At 39.0% G+C, this 21,128-nt stretch overlaps 2 protein-coding genes across 5 annotated transcripts in view; one reads left to right on the top strand and one right to left on the bottom strand.

Annotated features, from left to right (window-relative positions):
- LOC105837360 overlaps positions 1-21,128 on the bottom strand; it is a 184,464-nt gene that overhangs the window by 97,565 nt on the left and 65,771 nt on the right. The window lies entirely within an intron of this gene.
- The window catches only part of LOC105837359, a 160,407-nt gene that overhangs the window by 83,413 nt on the left and 55,866 nt on the right, over positions 1-21,128 (top strand). The window contains exons 1-2 of one of the 2 annotated variants that reach the window (XM_012682075.3): positions 3,296-5,396; positions 17,070-17,293. In XM_012682075.3, coding sequence (XP_012537529.1) covers positions 5,306-5,396; positions 17,070-17,293 — 315 coding nt within the window. In that variant the 5' untranslated portion in view covers positions 3,296-5,305. Of the gene's footprint in view, positions 1-3,295; positions 5,397-17,069; positions 17,294-21,128 lie in introns of those variants that run through there. The other variant, XM_036289117.1, reaches the window with a different exon arrangement.

The following is a 21,128-nucleotide window of genomic DNA, read 5'->3' as shown; positions in this document are numbered from 1 at the left end:
TTTATACTTCAGAAGTGTGAGCATAAAATATATTATACATATATATAAATATGAAAAAAAATAATTCTATTATCCGCTGTCTGTAAGTACTCTTTCAGAATTTCAATACTGTCCCTGATCTTTTTCTCAAATTGAAATAAAAGCGATAATATTCTCTGCATTTCAATTGCGAGGGGACGCGATTCGATTTCTTCGCGCTTATGTCGCGATTTTTCCCACTCCTGGTACTCGATGAGTTCAACTATTCCTGAGATCTAAAAAAAATAGAAGTGGAACGAAGAAAAAGAAGAAACGTAAGAAAGCAGAAAGAAAATGTCCGGCTATTTCGTGAACGCGCAATTATTTAAATGGCGTACCATTAGGAATACGTCCGTGCAGTTCTTAAGAGAGACAGAGATTCCGGGATCATCACGTATCGAACGTGTTAGCCACCTCTCTCTTCTCGTAATTTCCATTTTAATTAATTTTTGTCCCCGTCGCATATAAGGTGAATTTAATTGACTTCGTACGTCTCTTTCAGATTCAATTACAAATTGTAGCAAATCTGACCTTTGCAATTAAATATAGAATAAATTCAACAACTTTTTTTTTCATTGTGAATAATCACGATAACCATAGTTATGATAATCAAATATTAATTTAATTATCAAAGTTAATAATGAGATAAGGATATAAGGTAAATGTTTACCTTTACACAGTCAGTTCCATACAATTTTCGATTGACTTTGATCTCTAAAAAAAATCAAGGCCATTTTGATCTTTTTTTTCCGATTAGTAAAGAAAGATCTGAGTTAATGCATTAAAAAAAATCTAAATTTTCTTTGGCCTTGATAGATGGAATAATCTTGGAATGTACTGGAATTACGATTGAGAATAACATCAAAAAGGAAATGCATCGGAAACGGGGCAAACCTAATCTTCAAATGCCCTCTCAATCGTTTTATTTCTTCCCGTCCATGCTTTTCGTTTTCAATATTACTCTAGATTATAATTTTACAAATATATACGCCATAAAAAAATTTATTTCAAAAAATTTATTTCTTTACAATTTTATTTCTCTAATAATTGAACGGCAAAAAGAATAATAATCTGAATCTCTTTTAGATAAAAGTTAACATCAAACTTAATACAAGAAAATTATTTTGACCTGGTTGTGTAAAGGTAAATATTTAGTAGGAAAATTTTTGTAACTGTGTAATCTCAGCTGCTTTGTCATCTTTGTAATTTTAGTAGAAATTTGCTTACTCAAAAACAATATACAAGAGAGTAATGAATGTTCACAGTTCCTTTTGTGTTCCAGTTAATCGAGATTAAGATTAATTAATCGGTAAACGTAATCCGAATGAGAGTACGAGCGTGATAGTTCGCGGCTGCGAGCGTGGCTACATTCTTCCGAATGCACATTCCCGATTTAATTTTGTAAAACGAAATTTCGCGTTACAACGTCCGATTTAATGCCTCGCTGCAAAACTACCCGAGGCGATGGAGAGAGTTCGCTTTAATACCGAGATACTAATTTAAAGCGCTGCTATTAAAATACGTAACACTGTAAGCTTTTTTTTCAGCGTACGCGAAAAGCCGTCGCGCGATGAAAACTAGATTGAGAAATATGATAAAAGAGAGAAAAGACCTGTTAATAAGTGGCGCTTCAAAAGCGTAATAAAACGTTTGCGGATTATGTAAAAGAGATTTTTACGGTCGCTGATACGTAAAGCGGTACGAGACAAAAGCAGAGCAAGACAAGCAAAATGATGCGCAATGGAGATGACTGAGAAATATAATAATTTTTACAACTGTCAAGACAGCTTCCGCACCCGTAATATTGATTATTACAATGCTTCTTAGAGTTTATATTATTTTGTGATATATTATCGACAAATAACAATAATTAGCGTTAATGAACTTCGTAGGTTAAATTATAAAAAAAGTACGTAAATAATATCACTTAGAGAATACAAAACAATTATATATATATTACATAATAATTTATTTGGCTGACCGCAGAGTGTTTATTAATAATGAATCTCACGTTTATAAAATATAAGATTGATATTTTACATATTTTACCACTGTGGCCATTCGAAGGGTTTCTCGATATAGTCTGAAATCGTGGTATCGATTTAACCCTTTGACTGGCTACGATATGTGTCGTGTCATCGCTTCACGACATCACGATGGATATGATGGACACGTCGTATGTTATCGATTTTTCTCGCTTGTATGACGCCACGGTATGACGATCCGCGGAGCTAGAAATTGTGGTATTGTAAAAGTTGGCCGGGATTTTATTGACTGGATTGTGACCTTTTCTGTAGATTTATGTGTAATCGTGTAATCATCGACGTCACGATAATGCATTTCATTCATTAATCATCTTTACATTCTTCAACAACGATTCTTCCAGTTTGCTAAACAATTGTCACACAATGGAAACTTAGTTAAAACAATCAATCTGGAAGAGACGTTTACGAGACGTTGTGAATTTCGATGCGTAAGTGTAATTTACGCGAATAACTGCACGAATAATTTTTCAAATGTCTCTTAACATGAATCTGCCATGCAAATGCTAACTTTTTTAACAATTTTTCACGAGATAAAAATTTAAAAAATGTACCAGTTTCGCGCCGCTCGCGTACGATTACGCGGAGCATATGTCAGCGATGATAAAATATGCATCAGTTTCTTCCTCAGTTGTCAATGAAGATATAAAATATTAACACTTTCATCGCGATATAAGAATTTCCGTATTATTCTGAGATCTTTTACGAAGATAGCACGACCTCGTCGAAAAAAATCGATCGCGGAATTATCAGTGAACACTATCTACGCCTTTTCCACATTAGATCAAATCCCATTTGCGCGCGCGAATGAGATTCCCGACGCTCTGTATCTGATGGCAAACTCGAAAAATTCGCGGGAAAAATTCACCCTAGCAATTCCGAAAGAAAATTATACGATCGAACTTCATAGCAACAATCGCGGAATATTTTTTTGCGGGGATTTTTCGACGACGAGAGCACTTTTCGGAACGGAGGGAGAATCGACTGGTCGTTGGACAATAACTCATTCGCGTCGCTTATAAAATGAGATTTACCACGGCGACTTTTCGTACCTCCTTAGTTTTCCGCAGACGACTTCTTAATCTCGTCACCTCGCCCGTTACCCCCGTCCACCGACGGCAATCTAATTTTCCGCCTAAAAGGAAAGGGTTTTAATCGCTCGTTGCCTGAATCCAGTCGTCCCTGACGATTAAGATGCCTAAATTATTTTTTTTTTCACTGACTGTAATTTGTTGACGTACTTACCGTACAAACAAAAGGCTTCTTAATTACTTCTATGTATGATATTTTTAATTTAACTATCATGTAGTAGTAAATAAGTATAGTAATTTATTTGTAATAGCATGACGTTAATTAATTTGTAGATAAATAATCTACTTTATCGTCTCCTTTTCAAAAAATATTCATTAATTTCAATAATTAAATTCTATGACAAACAAATTTCTCATTAAATAATTAAGTTACACTTTGCGCATTTCCAAGAGTAGCAGAATTGTTTCACTGAAAATTTTGTCTCGCCTGTGAATAATACTTTCGTAATCTATAAATTTTTAAAGTGTCAGGGAGTCTTCGGAACAAAACGTGCACACAAAAACCTATATAAAATTTGAATACGTATACATTCTCCTCCTTCAATAATCGATTTCTTTTACACATGTCCGACGTTCTATTTTATTTTCACTGCTATCCGTGTAATATCAGCGATTTCAATTTTCTTATATATTCGTAACGCGCAGCAGCGAGAACGCTGCGAAAGCGCACCTGGCACTTTGACGGTTTCCCATCTTTCCTCGTTCGACTTCATGGTTCGGCGCCGAGGTATTATAACTTCGTATGCACCGACGACAATCCGCATCCGCTTCCAGGATCCGCGGAAACTTCCCTCCGCGCGTGGCGACTCGCGCGAGAGTCATGCGGTCAAGATTTGCAATTCCTCCACTTTTCTGTCACCCGATCCGTCGACACGCGACGAGGCGAGGGGTCGACGGCTCCGCGGCGAATTCTAAATTTCCTCGAAATTGAATGGGGAAGTTCGTCGCGACTCGCAGCTTCCGCGGGAGGGAGCGGGAAGGGGGAAGCGTGTAACCGGCGTTGTAACTTCCGCATGCAGCATCTGGCTCCGCCCGAGGAGCACGTTGTGCGCTCGCGGGTTATGGCTGCGTGACGATATTTAGAACGCCGGGATAACACGCGTCGAAGTTCACCTTAAAGTTATTCGCCGCGACATTCGTCGCTCGAAAGCTCAGCTCTCGTGTATTCACAGTCTCAGGTTGCGATTATAATTTGTATAATTACACTTATTCATTTTCCGGAGATATACAAGCTTGAAGTTATAACTCTCCGTTATTCCTGTCGTCATACGTATTTTCAAAGCGCGACTAATTTGCAAACATTTCAATGAAAGTTCATATTTTTGAATAATTTTTCCAATTCTGTCAATATTTAGTTTAGACATACGTCACGCGGGAGTGAGTGTCATACATTTTGTATTAATATATTTTTGTACGTGTCATATTATGTACAAGTGTATTTTCATTTGCTTGGCGCCACGATCGATCGTCCATTCGTTTAACGAGGGAAGGACTTAATACCACGATCTGCAATTGCATATCTGATTACGTTTCTCAAGCTGAACACAACATCGAGGCAAACGATCTCATTTGGGATTCCCTCCTGTTCCCAAGCCAATCGTCATCGCCGTTTCCCTCCGCATTTTCCGGGCGACGATATACGTTTCGCGCGTCCGCGTCGCGTCGCGCTGCGTAATCCGGTCGAAAAGCCGGTTACGCTCGTCCTCATTAACTCGCCTCAACAATGAGCGTGGGTGTCGGCGTAGTACGTCCTTTCAACCCCCGTCCACATCCACACCCTTCTCGAGTTTCGTAGGGCGCGTGCGCGAGCTCTCTCTCTCTCTCTCAGTCAGTTTCTCTCTTTCTCCTTCACTTCAACGTCGACGACGACGACGACGACGACGACCACGACGATTACGTCGACGGCTGGGAAACGATGTGTGTGGGGGCGGTTCGCGCGTAAAATCGCACTGAGCGGGAGGCGCTCAGTCGCGCGGGACACGTCGCGGGGTGCGGTTGCTTCGTCGTGGTGAATAAACGTGCGTGCGTGCGTGCGTGCGTGCGTGCGGGCGGGCGCGCGCGGAGGGAAGGAGACGACGATCCCTATCTGTGCCTTTTGCGCGGGGGTGGTGTGGACGATGTGCGCGTGCCGATAACGATAAGGCCACCGCAGGGATGTGCCTAGCGGGGGGCACACGAGCCCTCCTGCTCCTGGCGCTCGTGCTGTGCCAGCGTGCCGGCCGCGTCGACGGCAAGAATGACAACTGTGAGTACGCACCTCCGTGCCTCTTATCGATGTTATACTTGACGGAGGCTCGTAATGCTCGACGTGAGATAGGGCGTAAGCCTGACGGCTCACATGCTTTTACATTTGTATGAGATTTCCGATAAAGAGTCGACTTTCTCTTATAAATGTCTCGAGATCCGACGATGGTCGCGGGTATCGTGCGCGTGAATGTTTTTAAACTGTGCGAGATGATAATCGTAGGGTTTGTAGTAATTATGCGCGTGGCGATCTTCTCGTTCATCAAATTAAGGCATTTTATACTCGAATAATTTTGATTCATTAAAGTTTTTCTCGTCAATTCTTCGTGACATTGGTTTAGTCAATTATACTATTTAATACTTAGTTAAAAATATGAAAATAAAAAAGAATTAAATAAATAAAAGTAATTTACAATAAAATGATGCAACTGAAAATGCTATATCGTCTTATATTGCATGAAACAAAATAACATAAAATTATCATTGTGTAAATGTGATACTACAGGCGATAAAATATTATAAAAATTGAAATATCACAACTAATCTGCAGTGTATGTAAGGGAAAGGGGGTAAGATAACGACATTAAGGTTTGTAATTTTTCCTAATTTATGTGATGATGTAAAAATAATGATCTGTATAAAGATAAATTTTCTTATTTATTTAATATTATATTATATTAATAATAGAACTATTTTATTTTTTTAAAATAACGAAATCAATAAATTGCATATGATAAAATTTACTTACAGATTACCAGTGTAATCAGTATCATAAATTATAAATTTAATTTGCATAACATTAACGCAATTACGATCGTTGCAGAACACAATCTGCAAGTATAAATGCATCATTTGACATCATCCGTCATCTTAACCGCAATCATAGTATTCACTTATTTATTTAATAAAACACTATAGAAAATTAAAAATGAATGCACTAATATGTGCGTTTTTAAGTATACTATATCATGATTTTATTAAAAAATCGAAAGTATTTATAATTACGTCATTCCCTATAAACAAATGCCAAAAAGTTACGCATGGATGTACCTAAAACATATTTCTTATTTTATTATTCACTTTTGTGGACCGATTAAAACCAAACTACCACAGATAATCTACTATTATCTAAAGCCTTTAATGAGTTCAACATCGGGTCGATATCTATCGTTAGTTTAGAAAAATTAGCGACTTGTTATCGTACCCACTTTGTTATCTTATCCCCCCCTCCTCCTGCCTTTCCCCTGCATGTAAACTTGATCGCAAAAATATTTACAATGTTTGAATTAAGATAAGACAATCGGCCTCGCAATTTAACTTTGTATAGAAATAAGAATTTTGCTACAGTATCTAAAGAAATATATATATAAAACTAAATTTTAAAAAAATTATTCTATCAATATAATCTCCCTTGTCGACGTTATTTCGAAATGTGATTAAATGATGGATTACACTTCAATCTCTAAACTTTCTATTTTTATCTATGAGATTAAAGTTACAGATACTATAATATATAACTTCGGAATTTAAGCCGATCTGAGAATATTATAGAACCATAAGCCGCTCTGTGTATTTCATCAGCTTCTTTAAAATGGCCGCGACACAAAAGCGAAATATCCCTGCGGGACACCCCCATCCATCGGTGTCATTCGTCCTCTCGATATCGAGGCAAGAATTCGAGATGGTATCTGAAAATTTATCATTGCTCCCGATAACCGCGGACAACGCGCGTCGCACAATAAAATCGTCTTGTGCCATAAAATCGAACGAGAAATTCGCGTCACGGATTATCGGCGCGGGGCGCGCAGTTTTGTGAGAGAGAAAGAGAGAGAGAGAGAGAGAGAGAAGGAGAGACATGGGTCAAGAGATATTCCGGCCACTGCTGCTGGGATCGCTCGCTTTTCAGCATCAACGTATGCTAAAAACACGGTTTGCGTGCTTCGTACGTCACATCGTATCGGATTGCCCGACGTTATCGGCGCGCCACAAATCATTTCTCTCTCGGATCCTCGAATTCCATCGCCGCCGTTTATCCATATGTAGAGCACTAAGAGCGATATTGGATTTAGCTCGTGCGAGTTATAATAAAACCGAGTTACATTCCCATTGTGGAAAGCTCTTTGCAGTTTCTTCTTCAGAAGCGAATGAAATATTATAGCCGTCTTTCTCAATGAGCCAGTAACTCGCGCATGAATTACTCGAATGGAAAAGTTACGTCGAGTCAATTTTTTACAAAGTTGTTTCTTTCGTAATCGACGTAACAGACGACACGACCGAGTATTATTATTTCCGTATTACGTCTATGAAAGAAAGAAAGAACTTCGCGCGAAAAAATCCCTTTCGGAAACGGGGAATCGGCCGTATAAAATATCTCCTACTTTTTCCCTTCCTTTCGCCCTCCTATAAAATTTCTTCTTTACGGCTTATGTATGTAACATTATCAGCGCGTCGCGCCTTTGTGCCTGAAACTCCATCCGCGGCTTCGCGCCTGGCGGAAAGTGGGTTGCGCCCATATTCGTTGTGAAAGAAAAAGTTGTCTTAATGCATTAGGGACGCATGTGCCCCGCGTTGTTACTTGCGTGAGGTACGCCTCTACGTTTTCTACTTGAAATTGTTAAGGTTTACGACACCGAGAATCGATCCTATCGCGATGGATACACCAGCCAGCACAAACTGTCTGTACGCGTATACGCAGCGAAAAAAAGATTGGTAACAATCATTAAGCTTTAGCGAAATTATATCAATTAAATGTTTAATTAATGTATTTAATAATTTTAGTAATTATGTTAATAATAATCAGATATAGTAATCAATCGATTACTATAAACGATTATTAAATATTCGATTGTATTAATAGAATGTTTAATTGAAATTATTTCACCAAAGCTTAAACTATCATCAAGACTTAATTATTATTACCAAACTTTATCTCATTGTAAACAATTCTCTTTCGCGTCAGTCATAGATTTGCTTATGGTTGCAAAATTATCCTGTCTACAATTCCTTCAGATTTAAATAAACTTGGAGGAATGTGACAATTAATCCTGAAGTTTTTGCATTAATCATACATGATTAATGAAAAATCTAAAATAAGCTGAAATGCTGATAGTTCATGTAGGGACATGAATAGAATAATTTTCCTCTTTTGTCACGGTTAATTAATTCAATATGGGATATTAATAAGCTAAATTATATTATCATGTACATGTAACCATAGAGTACTTAATGGAAAGCGTTGAATAAAATAATAATGTCTAAATCTATTATTCATTGAGTCGCATTAAACATTATAGTCCCTAATCGAATAATTTTACGTGAATAATAAGCTTATAATAAGCCTACTGTAAGCGTATGGTTTTATAGAATTAAAGCTTTCTTTAATGAGGAACACGATAGATGCGCCATCGTAGATGACTTTACTATATTCAAGAATTCGTGGGAAAAGGAGTTGCGGTTTGAATTAAATGTCGCCATTTCCTGTTCATAAGTTTGTACTTTCGCGAAAAGTCTGGAGTCGAGAGCTCTTTCCGAAACGTCGATACTCCGGGCGCGGCGACGCGGATTAAGTGCCATTTCTACGACGGCGGGTTGCCGTGTCGCGAATTTTTACGGCCGGGTCACGACCCGGGGGCTTATACGTATTCAAAACACGAGTATCGTTTACCTTTCTAGTGGTTCGGCATATAATTTCGGCGCATCCGCGACGAAGAAATTTTACGATCACATTGCCTCCCCTTCCTACCTCTCCCTTCTCATTCCGCGATTTCATTAAATGCGAATTCGATGTCGCATTATGCGCGAGATTTTAGCATTTCATAGATGAAACGTATAATCGCAAATCAGCGCGGAATCCAATCATAAAGTACATGTATTTACGGACATCTTATAAACACTAAAATATTTATAAAGCAGGAAAACCAAATTATTTTGTTAATTATAGTGGATAAATCGAACTTCATTTCATTAAATTGCAACACTAAAATGACACAGTCTATCTTTCATAGATTTTAATTTAATTGTTTTGTAGTTTTGTAGTAAAAGACAATGTTTAACTTCTTTGTTATTTTCAATTTATTTTTGATTCGAGCTTTATTATATTTGTAAGCATGTACATATAATAAAATTCAATATCTGAATTTAAAAACATTTTCTTTGTTTATTTACAAATGCAATTGATTCAAGCTTTATTATATTCATAAGAGTACATATAATAAAATATCTAAGTTTAAAAACATGTTCATTGTTTATTTGCAAATGCATTTTGATAATAAAATATATATATTAAATAGATTTCTTACATTAGGTATAATTTTATACGTTAATAATAGAAAATGTAATCCGCAATACAGTATCAAACAAAACAGTTGTAGTGCATTAATACATCTCTTAAAATGTTTATAAAAAAATAAACTGTATTATTATTCAGTCGTGATATCATTTAATAAAATTACTCAGAAAATCGTACATATTAAAAAAATTGAAAAGAGAAATCTTTTACATACATCATAATTGTATTTATTAAAATAAGCTTTAGCTTCTGCCGTTTGTATTAAATGTATAAGATCTACCTTTTATTCTTCTCTTATTAATTTTAAATTACGTTCTTGCCTCACTCTCACAGAAACGTGTGTGTATATATATGATTTAGAAATGCATGTGGGTGTCCACGGTGCATTGAACTCGGGTCCATGAGCTTGCTAAGCCCAAATCATTGTGTGACTCAATCATCCCTGCAGAAAATGTGCAATAGGGGTTTGAACGTGTACCAGTCGCGTCTTCCCTCCCACCCTAAGTAAACTTTTAAGAGCGTCCGCATATCGCATGTGCATCGATAGCATTGTTTCCGGGCCGCCTTATATCCCGGGCGGATAAAATCCCAAGGAAAACTTAGCGGAGCGATGCTTGCGAGTTTTCGCGGCAAAACGCTCGCGGTACACACAATGCTTCCTTCGCGCGAGCGCGAACAAAAATTGAGGAGAAACACTTACCGTAATATGGGTTTAGATTTATTCGACTAAAAAGAATGGAGTAACTTCGCGCCGCAATGCAGGCTGTTAACCATTGTTTCGGTGGAACAATTTCGACGTGAAGGTCCAAAGGCAATATGCTCCGGTAACAGGTGAATTTAAGTGTTAAAAATCCCTTGATTCGCGTCAGTCAGAAACGTCGTTTAAAAAATAATTTTTTATTCCTCGCGCTCTCGCCGAAATACGGCTGGAAAATCGAGGTCTCTTTACACGTCTAATAAAACATTTTTCCCAGATTTCGCGCAAATTGACAGCACCCTCGTTCGGAGCTGAAAGCTCGCGTTAATTCTCATCGAGGGCATATATCACGGAAAGGCAATTTCTAACGACGGGAGACGCGGCGCGGCGCCCAGGTGAGGTAGAATTTATCGAGCATAAGTAAAAATTTGCATTCGCTTCGTTCGACGAAGAAAATAGATGGGAGGCCCGCGCGACCGTAAAAATGGCGACGCGGCCTCCGTCACGAGGGAGAGATACAGATAATATCGCGCGCTCTCGGCGTATTCGCGCGAGAAAACTTTCGCGATGTGCCGGAGCTCCTCCAAGTGCTCGAAGCAAAGTGCTCGGAACTTAATATGATAGCGCTCGGTTGGCGCTCAGACGAGCCGTGGTGCGCTCGAAGAGAGTAATATTGATCGACGGAGCGAGCTTACATCGTGCCAGAAGGGAGAGAGAGAGAGAGAGAGAGAGAAAGACGGAAAGAGAGAGGGAGTGAGAGAGAAAGGAAACTAGGGCGAGGGGGGTGGAGGAGGACGTATACCCGGGTACAAGAGGGAGGGTCGCGTTGGATGGTGGCATACGAGAAGGGGTGGTTGCCAGAGGGTCGTAGGGCCGACGCGCACCATCGTGACCAAAGGGTCTCCTTCCCTCTCGTTATTCTCTCTCTCTCTCTCTCTCTTTCTCCCTCCCTCCCTCTCATTCACTCTCTGTCTGTCTTTTTCTCCCTCTCATTCTGTTCTCCCTCGCTTTCTCTCTCTTCCGTATACCCTCTCGTTTCGTTTCCCTGTACCGCGGTCGCTCGCGTAAGCCCCCTCTAACCTCTCGTGGCCAGGCTCGTTTCGCACGCGACTTCACGTGAAATTTGAAACTTCGTGGTGACACGGCTCGATCCATCGGACGACCGATCGAAAATTGCGGATCGATTCCGTTTGCAACGCGAACGGAACGTGTGATCCTAAATGTGTGATCGCTTCTTCACACTCACGTATGATCAACGTTTATCGGCGTTTATCGGGAAAATTCAACGATGTTAAAAAAAAAAAATTTTAGAGTTTACGCGAACGCGTATAAAGTAGCCACGCGAGATTAATTTTGCGTATGAGACAAATTATTTAACGGGCTTAAACGATACAAATCCAATAGCGGACAAACATACAAGAAAAATTATTAGTGACGGAAACACTCTGTATTAAAGTTTTTACTGTACATCAAACTACCGCAGAACGAAGTTAGATTGCGGAAGAGGGGGGGAGGTTAACTTTAACTGTAAACTGAGTAAAAATTGCAGTATCGTTTAATAAGAAAAGAGACGGGAGAAAAGTTGATTGTAGTTTCGCTCTATTCCAAAAAAATTTCGTACTACTTGTCGATTAATTTTTTTGCACGTTATTAATTATCTTAGGAAAAAAAAAACAGTTTTCTACTTTGATGTAGATGCGTATATTTACTGCAATTTAATCTCATTCTGTGTCAACATCTTTTTAATGACAGACCTTTTCTTCGACCTTTTCTTAGCAAATATTTGAAGGGAGATTTAATTGCGAAGATATTTAACATCGGAGATTAAACTCATCTCAACGAATTAAGTTTCAAGGGTGCACATAGATAACGGAATTTCCTTTCTTTGTCAATTTCAAGTCGAAATTGAATTTCTGCGTGTGCACTTCTTCTCAGAGAGCAGAAAGAACAGAGAGAATAATTATATTTATTATGCGGGCTGATTCTAGAACGTTTCAACAAACGATCCGCTTTGAAAGTTTCCTTAAATCGTCAGAGAAATATAACTATGAACAACGAATAACATTATATAACTTTGTCTCGTTATTATATCCTGTTCCTGGCTCTCATCCCAGTAATCTACACACGCGTCTGAGGGTTAAATCTGAATCATCCTGTGCGAGTGATTTGCGGTGCAGACGCAACGGCAGTAGTTCATCCGTACGGATGGCAGACATCCGCAGACAAGTGAGACTAGCGGAAGGAAGTCAGACCGTTCGTTTGACTATTACGAGATGCGGTGCGCACGTGGCGTTCCGGGTTCGCCATACCTTATTTACACCGGCGTCGTGTGACTGCCGGCGGAAATAACGAGCCTTCATCTTCACGGGGAATCTTGGCGGGGGGGGGGAGGGAAACTCGCCCTGAAAATGTTCTCGCCTCGGATGCGAACGGTCCATCGACAGCCCCGCGAGGGCGCGCAGACTCGACTGCGGAAAACTATCTTTCGTCGCGGGACGAGCGGAAACTTTTCAATCGAGTTTCTTGTTCGGGGTGCGGCAACACCGCCGCGTCTCCCTTTCTCACTCCCCCGCCTCGAAGCGGTCTCGTTACGAGCTTTTTATTTTCGTTCCTTCGTTCCTGTGGCTCGTCCAGCCGGAACGAATCGGCGGCACCGAAGAAATCTCGATCGCGGTGAAACTCAACCGAGTCGAATATATCTCCTCGCGCTTTTCCGAGCATGGAATACCTTACGCAAATTGTCCCGTCTTTATAAATTGTTAAAATTCGATATAACATTTGACGTATGCTCGGAGTATATGTGTTATCTATCATTGAATTCTATTCATGCATTTTTAGACTTCCAGAAGTTTGAAAAAAATTTAAATAAAAATAAAAAATGAGTTATTCTCACATCTAAAAATTTCATTTTAGCGGATTAACATAAAAAACAGTTTTATGTGAGCGTTCACTTCGAGGATAATAATGCAAATTTTTATTTCAAATAGAATCATAAAGATATAAAGATTGCGAATTATTTGTAGCACATCGTAATACGTTTTATCAAATCGCTCATTAAGATCAATCCAAACTAATTGGTCTTTATTTAATATAAAATCAAATAACTACGATTATCTGCATGCAAATAATTTTTCTTTTGGTATGTAAAACATAAAAATCAAATATACACGGTAGCAATAACAACTGTAAAAATTGGCAATCAAGCGTATATTCTATGAATAAAACAGTGCAGAAAGTTTTATTTCGTAGACTCTGACACTCAAATGCGAACATTCAATAAATGTAAAAATAAGAAGAAACAGAGAGTTAAAAAAATCTCGATTTTAAAATCTCAAGAAGTTCGAGATTGCCGTAAAGCAATTTAATTCTGAATTTTTTATATGAAATATCGTAAATTGCAGAGATGAAAAACTCTTTTAAAATTGCAATCCGATGTCTAAATGTGTAACAGAAAAAAATCTGGCAAAATACTTATCTCATCGAGCACAAGAGACTAAAGTTAATCGTAGCTGTATTGAAATAGAGTCGACCCATTATTTCGATGCACGAATCAATCGGTCGCCAATCAGTCGAATAATTCGACTTGGTCAGTCCGAACGCGCATTAAACTCGGGCGCATTTAAACTCGGTTACACGAGTCGGCGAATCGGTTCTTCGATGAGGAGAACTGTAAATGATTAAGTGCACGCGCGTTCTTGAGCGTTGCCCATCTGAATAGGCGTTTCCTATTCAGAAACGTAATCGCTTTTGAGCTGACCGAGCGTTGGTCAAGCGTTCTGACATAAGCGTTTTCCGTGAATCCTGCAATGGAAATAGAATGTTCCAATACACAAACATGATTGAGGTTTATATATCAGATATATACCTTGAATTCGAAGATTTTAAGCAGATATTAAAAAGATATGTGAAAGACCTCTAAGAATTTATTGGAAAACCATTCTGATATATTAATGTGCTGAATAAAAAATATACTTTTTAAAATATTTACATCGTTTAATTTGGTACATTCGAGACTTAAAAAATGCAAAAAAACGAAAAATTTATTTTTAAAGTTTTTAACTTTTACTACCTTTTCTTAAAAAATTCTTTCATAATTGGTTTAAAAAATCATGATCCTAACTAACTTAAGAAAATTCTGTTTTATTTCCACTTTTCAAAAATATCCTATCGAAAATCTTAAGAAAGAAATTTATAAATTTTGTCTGTAGTGCGGCTCATCTCGCACAAGAGAAGTTTGAGAGGCGAAACTTCTTACTACAATAAAGTTACTTATTCGCTAAATTCGCTAAATCATGGTTGTCTGAGAAAATAGTTCTCTCCTGGATATTCTCCCTGTTCGTACAAAATTTATGTTCCCAAAAACTGATCCCGAACTCGACGAAGATTTGTGCCCCCTGTACTTGTTTTTCTGCTCCCTAAGGCCCTCCCCCCTCCGGCTGTCGAATTTAGTCTCTTTAAGACTTTCAGTTTTGCCCTATTGCACAAAGGCCTTTTGTGAATCCGCGAAGTTTCAAACGTTAAAATTTCCCGTGCCGTTTTTACTTGTCCTGAGTACCCTAGACGACAGAAACCTCCAGCTTGCTTCGATATTAAGGTAATGGCGCTTTTATGTTCCGTCGAAACGTTTGACTTACAAGGATGGAATATGCATGTTGCAATTATCGGACGTATCTTCAATTCGTCGTTCCGTTACAAAAATAGCGACGTTTGTCGATACGGAAGAAGTATTGCACATCGGTTCTCGATTCATGTGCGATCGGGGGAGGGGAATACAGGCCCAAGAGGCATCGACACGGTGGCCTCCGCATCGCCGATGCCGGAATGCCACCTGCGCGTGCCATAATACATTACTTAGCGGTGAGTCACGTTTTTCCTGTTTCACCCGCCTCACCCAGATGTGCAACGCAACGTACGTGTTCGACGGACGTGGGGCGACGCGAGGGCCTCGTAGGAAAGACTCGTAAAACTTCATACCAATGGCAGTAAAAGTTAACAGCTTGACAAAGTTGTTATTACACCAAGTCGCAGGCCGATAAAACGAATACATTTGTACAATGTCCCGCGTTATATCTAACGTAGTATGTTGTACCGACGTAGAATGCGCCGTAAAAGGTTCGGGGGCTCAACTTGGCGCGAGAAGCTCTCGAGAGATGCGGCGGAACGCACTTTTATTGAAGACATTTAAAAAAAAAAAAAAAAAAAAATTTCTCTTTCAAACAGCTCAATGTAATTTAGACGAATCTATTCAATTTAATCGCCCGTATTAACACGTCGCTCGACGGAATTCATCGCTTCTCGTCTATCGCGTATAGTCGCATCTTGCCGACGGAACGACCGGGGCCAAATTATTACTATGTAATTGATCGCGCGCGCGCGCGATGCGACGCTCGCCCTGGATTTTCCCGCGGCTGTTTATTCGCCGTGCGAATAAACTCACACCCCGCGTACGCTGTGCACGACGGCGAAAACGCGGCGGTCCGGCGGATGCAACGACCGCTTTTGCAGCGTTACGCTTTAGCCGCGTGAGAGGCAAACGCATGCGTCACGGGGACCGCAGGTCCTGGGAGGCAAGTAATTTCGATGTTGCGGAGCCCAGCTGCAAAGGGATGGTAATGGGTGTGGAAGAAGGTGGAAGATTCTGCGGACGGCGAAGACGCGAGCGCGGAGTTCCAGAACTGCAACCTCTGTTGCCTGTTTTCCCGAAATATGTTACGGCATAATGTCGAGAAACTACAGCGATCGCAATATCGCGGCCCGGCCCCGGGACAAAGTGCGTCTCTAACTTATTTCACGACACTGCGTTGACTGCCGACTGTCGTGCATTCGTTATCATTCGTTTTAAATGCAAATCCGCAAATCTGCCGGGTTGCGCAATCGCGACCTAGCAGCGCATCGCGTGCTATTTACCATATACGAGGCGCCGCGGCGCGTCATCTCCCCTCCCCCTCCCCGCGTGCAAAAGTAGAATTTTCGCGCGGTGACCTAGAAAAAAAAAAGCGTGATTTTCATCTTCGTAAGTGTAGTTTTTAAAGCGTACGCGTAATGGAGCAAAAGTGCGATTGCATGTTTGTTTCATTCCGCCGAGACGTGAAACATGAAGTATTGCGGTCGGTCGAAATGCTGACTTTCATTTTGCGCCGTTAATTTTTGAAAATGTCGGCCTGTACTAATTTAATGCTTGTACTCTTCCTGTATATGCGAAAATAACGGTTTTGCCGAAAGTAAACTTCGTCGGATTGTCAAATTAATTGTGAAGTACATTCGAGCGTGATGAAAAATGCTGCAAAAAGCTTCGACATTCTAGCAACCAATTTGAGGGTGTTACATAATTATTTTTCAGGTTATAAATTATCTCTGGATCTATATCCAGCTGTACTTTTAGTAAAGCAGTTCTCTTTATGTACCTTATTTTAGAATTTTGAAGATTTAAATTCATGACAGAGATATAGAGAGGCAAGATTTTTATAAAAAAATGTCTTTTAGTTTGTGATGTCCCGGAAATCACTGATACACAGCCTCCAAAATGAATATCCATGTATCATTGATTTATGCGACACCAAATTTTTTTCAATTACATCCCGTTTTTATGCAATTTAATCAATATTGGAGGACATACATATTTGTGTAGCGATGTATCGAATCCTACGTAGTCAGATCGATTAACTCTCTTTCGTCTGTTTTCCTTACAGATCAGATGAGCGACGTCTGCAAGAAATACTTCCTGCGGGATCTCTACAGGAAGATAGACGGCGCCGTTCTTACTTCGCAAAATGAGAGGGATCTCGATTGCGCCATTACTTTTCAGACTCACAGCATCCTCCAGCGGTTTATGCTCCGATTCGATCAGCTGCAGTTAGACTGCAACGACCATCTCTACATCTACGATGGCGCGCACGCGGTCGGCAGTTACAAGGTAAGTCGCCACCATAAAGTCCATACGTGTGTGTGTGTGTGTGTGTGTGTGTGTGTGTGTGTGTGTGTGTGTGTACCGAAGGATATTATCTACAACAGAGAGTGCTCTACGGCCTTCATCGCGAATTATCACGAGGGCCGCGCCTCGATAAGACATCTCACGTTTCCTTAATGATCGATCGAGGGGATAACGAACACGTGTAAGAGGAATAAATTCCCCCAAAAAATAGAAAGGAGAAAGGATAAAGTTCAAAAAGGGATAGAAATTGGCATGTTTTCGGCGAACATCGAGATTTCGATGTCACGCAAAAATAGTGCTTATTCGTAGGGACGAGAATCGCAAAACTTGACTTGCGGTATTTCATTTTCCCGGTACGTTCGCGATATCGAAAATTGCACGTGCGGAGATTATCTCGTTTTGAAACTCTGCTGTCATACTATATTGAAGATATTTAATTTACATTATTATATTACGATTATCGGAGGATACATTGCTGATTATTCGAAGGGAGCAAAACGCGCCGATACTGCAATTTGTGCGATCTCTCCCGCCGGGTATCGCTCGTTAATGCGCGAATAAATATCGCGGGGTTAAATTTTAACGATATATTATAATTCGTTTAACAAAGCGCGATAAGTTTTGATGTATAATCTAAGTAAACGAAGTCAGCAGCTGCTGGCTGGACACGAGATCGCCTCGAGATGGGGAAATCGGGTCAAGGCGAGAACGAGATGATTTGCGCGATATTGCATAAAGCATATTTTTATGTAAAATAGACGAGAATAATTATTAATCTGCGCGCACGCGCGGCCGTGATAGTTGTCGATCTGGTTTTCAGATTAGTCGCCACGTTAAGGTTTCTCAACGCGAAATTGACGTGAGCCACCCTTACGTAAGGATTGAAATCTCTGTATTATTCCCTTCATTATCGGATACCTGACTGTTTCTAGAAAATCTACACGGAAAGTGAGGTTTCGTTGAAGTATCTAAAAATTTAACGCGCCGCGCGCGAATATACGGATAACCATCAAAATTACCTTCAGATCTGTATCAAATTAAAATTTTAGATACTTCAGTAAAATCGTTCTTTTCATGTATAATAAATATAAGTAATGCAGAATGCGTGTCAAATGTTGATAGAAACAAACTCTAAAATTAATCTGCGCTAAGTTGTGTTTAATGTAAATTTAACATGTTAATGAGCAAATTGTTTAACAATGGACATTGCGTGAATGTTTAAGAGACACATGCAAATGATGCAAATGTCGCAGTACGAGGATATTATTTTTCAATTAAATAGCGATGAATTTTACTGTAAAGCAAGTTCTGCACAGGAGTTAATTATTAAGCTACTTAATGTTATATAGCACGAAAGTGTTTAAAGGATCAACTGGGAGCCATTAAAACGCGGCAATTTGCGCTGAAATTGCTGCGTAGCTCGTGTTTCAACTAGAAATTGCAGACGGTATTAAACGCGCTAATATACAGTGTCATACGAGTTTGGCCTCGCCATTAAGGCGACAACAAAAATTCATAAACAAAACTGAATGTATGTGTGTGTGTGTGTATCTCGTTCAGATACGGTGTTAACTCAAAAGTTAATAAAAGTAAATAAATTCCTACTGTTATTTACCATTTATATTCACAAGTGTACATACATGGAATTTTTAGTAATTATTTTTAGACGTTTTCTCACTGGTGAGAGAGAAACGTTGTTTTACATAACATATTCACTCTCAGCGAAACGCGTAAAAAAAATTTAAAGAATAAAGAAGGTTAACTACATGCGGAACTACTTTTTACGTCTGTAAAAAATTCTACTTTCCAGTACTAAATTAAATCGGTTGAATATGCAGGCAGAATTTTATTGTGCCTTAAGAGAATTGAGTTTCAAAATATTGAAAATGTCATTTCATCAGAATTATAAATTTTGGATCGGTATTATTTATCAAAGACATGTAAAAATATGAATATTATTTCAAATAAAATAAAAAATGTTTTTGTAAAAAAATAATGTTATTACTTTTATTGCATATATTGATATTATATTAGCGTAAAATATTTATAATATCATTATATTGTAATAAAATATTTATAATATCCGATTGTATTATTACACATATAAAGAAAGATTCAAATAGATATATTTTAATATAATTCGCAATTCAATGCAAGACGAATTCGACTGCACCTGTGTTCTCTATTGGAAAGATATGAAGAGCAATTCTCTCTCTATATATATTTCTCTCTCAATTAATTTCAATTAATTCGATGTAGCAAGAAATGGAGACATCGACGTCTGAAGAAAAATCTGCGGCAACTCTATTCAGCAAATCGGCCATTAACGTGACCGATGAAAAATCGTAACTGATGTCTCACTGGCGTTACGTTTACGGTTAGCCAGTGAGGATTTTTCTTGGGTTTCCCTAACGATCGACGTGTGCAGCCGATGCACTTCTCGCGTGCATTCGACGCGGACCGACCTAATTGCCGTCATCGATCAAAGACGCCGCGCTAATTGCGAGAAGAACGATGTTATTTTCCACGTTTAGAATGACGCTGTTGCGAGAGTGAGAGAGAAAGAGGGCGAAAGAGGAAGAGAAAGATCCTTCTCTCGGGCTTGCCCGCGAGGTTGAATTTTAATGTATTCCGCCCATTATGCATTCCGAACATGGCCGGCGCGGGACATGGTAACGCAAACTTGCGCCATTAATCAAGATTCGTTTCTTGAGGGAAGGACGCGAACGGATTCAGTTCGTCCATTGTCTCAAGTTTCCCTCTTTGATTTTTCGCAATCGCGCAAAGCAAGATATACCGCCGGAGTATCTCCATTAAACTTAATATCAAATTTTTACTGTTTTTTGAGAGAGGTGGGAGATAATAGAATATAAAAAAAAAATGTAAGGCTTTGTTCCGTCTCTAATATAACTGACGCGAATAATAATTTAGTTTTGCGCCGGCGGACTAGAAAGTGGTTGATTAAACGCAATACCGATTATTGCAGCTTTTCACGCGTACTTTCACGATTCGAGTGGAATGTCGCGACGGTATATTTCCCGAGCCGACCAGCATTCCCTGAAAAATGAATTCATTTTTTACAGCTCACCTCCCTGTGCATCCCGTGGATGCGTATCCGAGCACGAGCTTGTTTATTTATTAAGCGCACTCAATTACGCCCCCACATCGGTCGTAAACAACGCCCTCGTTCACAGCCTGGCTGCAATACAGGGTGGTTGAAATCGCATGCAATTCGATCTGTACAAAAATTACTTAAATAATAACAAAGTATGTATAGATTTATACATAATTTGTGATAAAAACATTTTTAATGTTATAGTTCGAAATGCTGTACAAATTAAAAATGAATTTTAAAAATATTTGAATTCTTTCTATTATTGATTACAGAACTAAAGGATTGGCTAAAAAATAATTAATTTATTATATGGATATAATCATCGTAAAAATTTTTTTAATTGGCACACGTTTATCTTTAATGATATTATCGTTGAATATTATCTGTAAAATATTCTAGAGGCTTATATAATTTTAAGATTTAAAAGGCATTCTCGCGCGTCTACGGAAATCGTACCGATTATTAAACTGATATTAAATAAATCATATATATATATATATATATATATAATACTTAAATATTAATTGCGTTCTGTTTTAGTCACCCTATGTGTATATTCACAGCTGCGATATTCACGGTTTTCGAAACGCGGAAAAGTACGATCTCTGGCATAATTTAGGGGTATAATTTACGAAAAATAAACGACACGGCAGCTGTGTTATAGTCAGGGGTGGGATATCTTCCTAATTTAAATTACTTTTG

This window comes from Monomorium pharaonis, chromosome 6 (assembly GCF_013373865.1).
Source record: "Monomorium pharaonis isolate MP-MQ-018 chromosome 6, ASM1337386v2, whole genome shotgun sequence".
In the NCBI taxonomy this organism is placed as follows: domain Eukaryota; kingdom Metazoa; phylum Arthropoda; class Insecta; order Hymenoptera; family Formicidae; genus Monomorium; species Monomorium pharaonis.
This window is presented reverse-complemented; position numbering and strand designations above follow the sequence as displayed.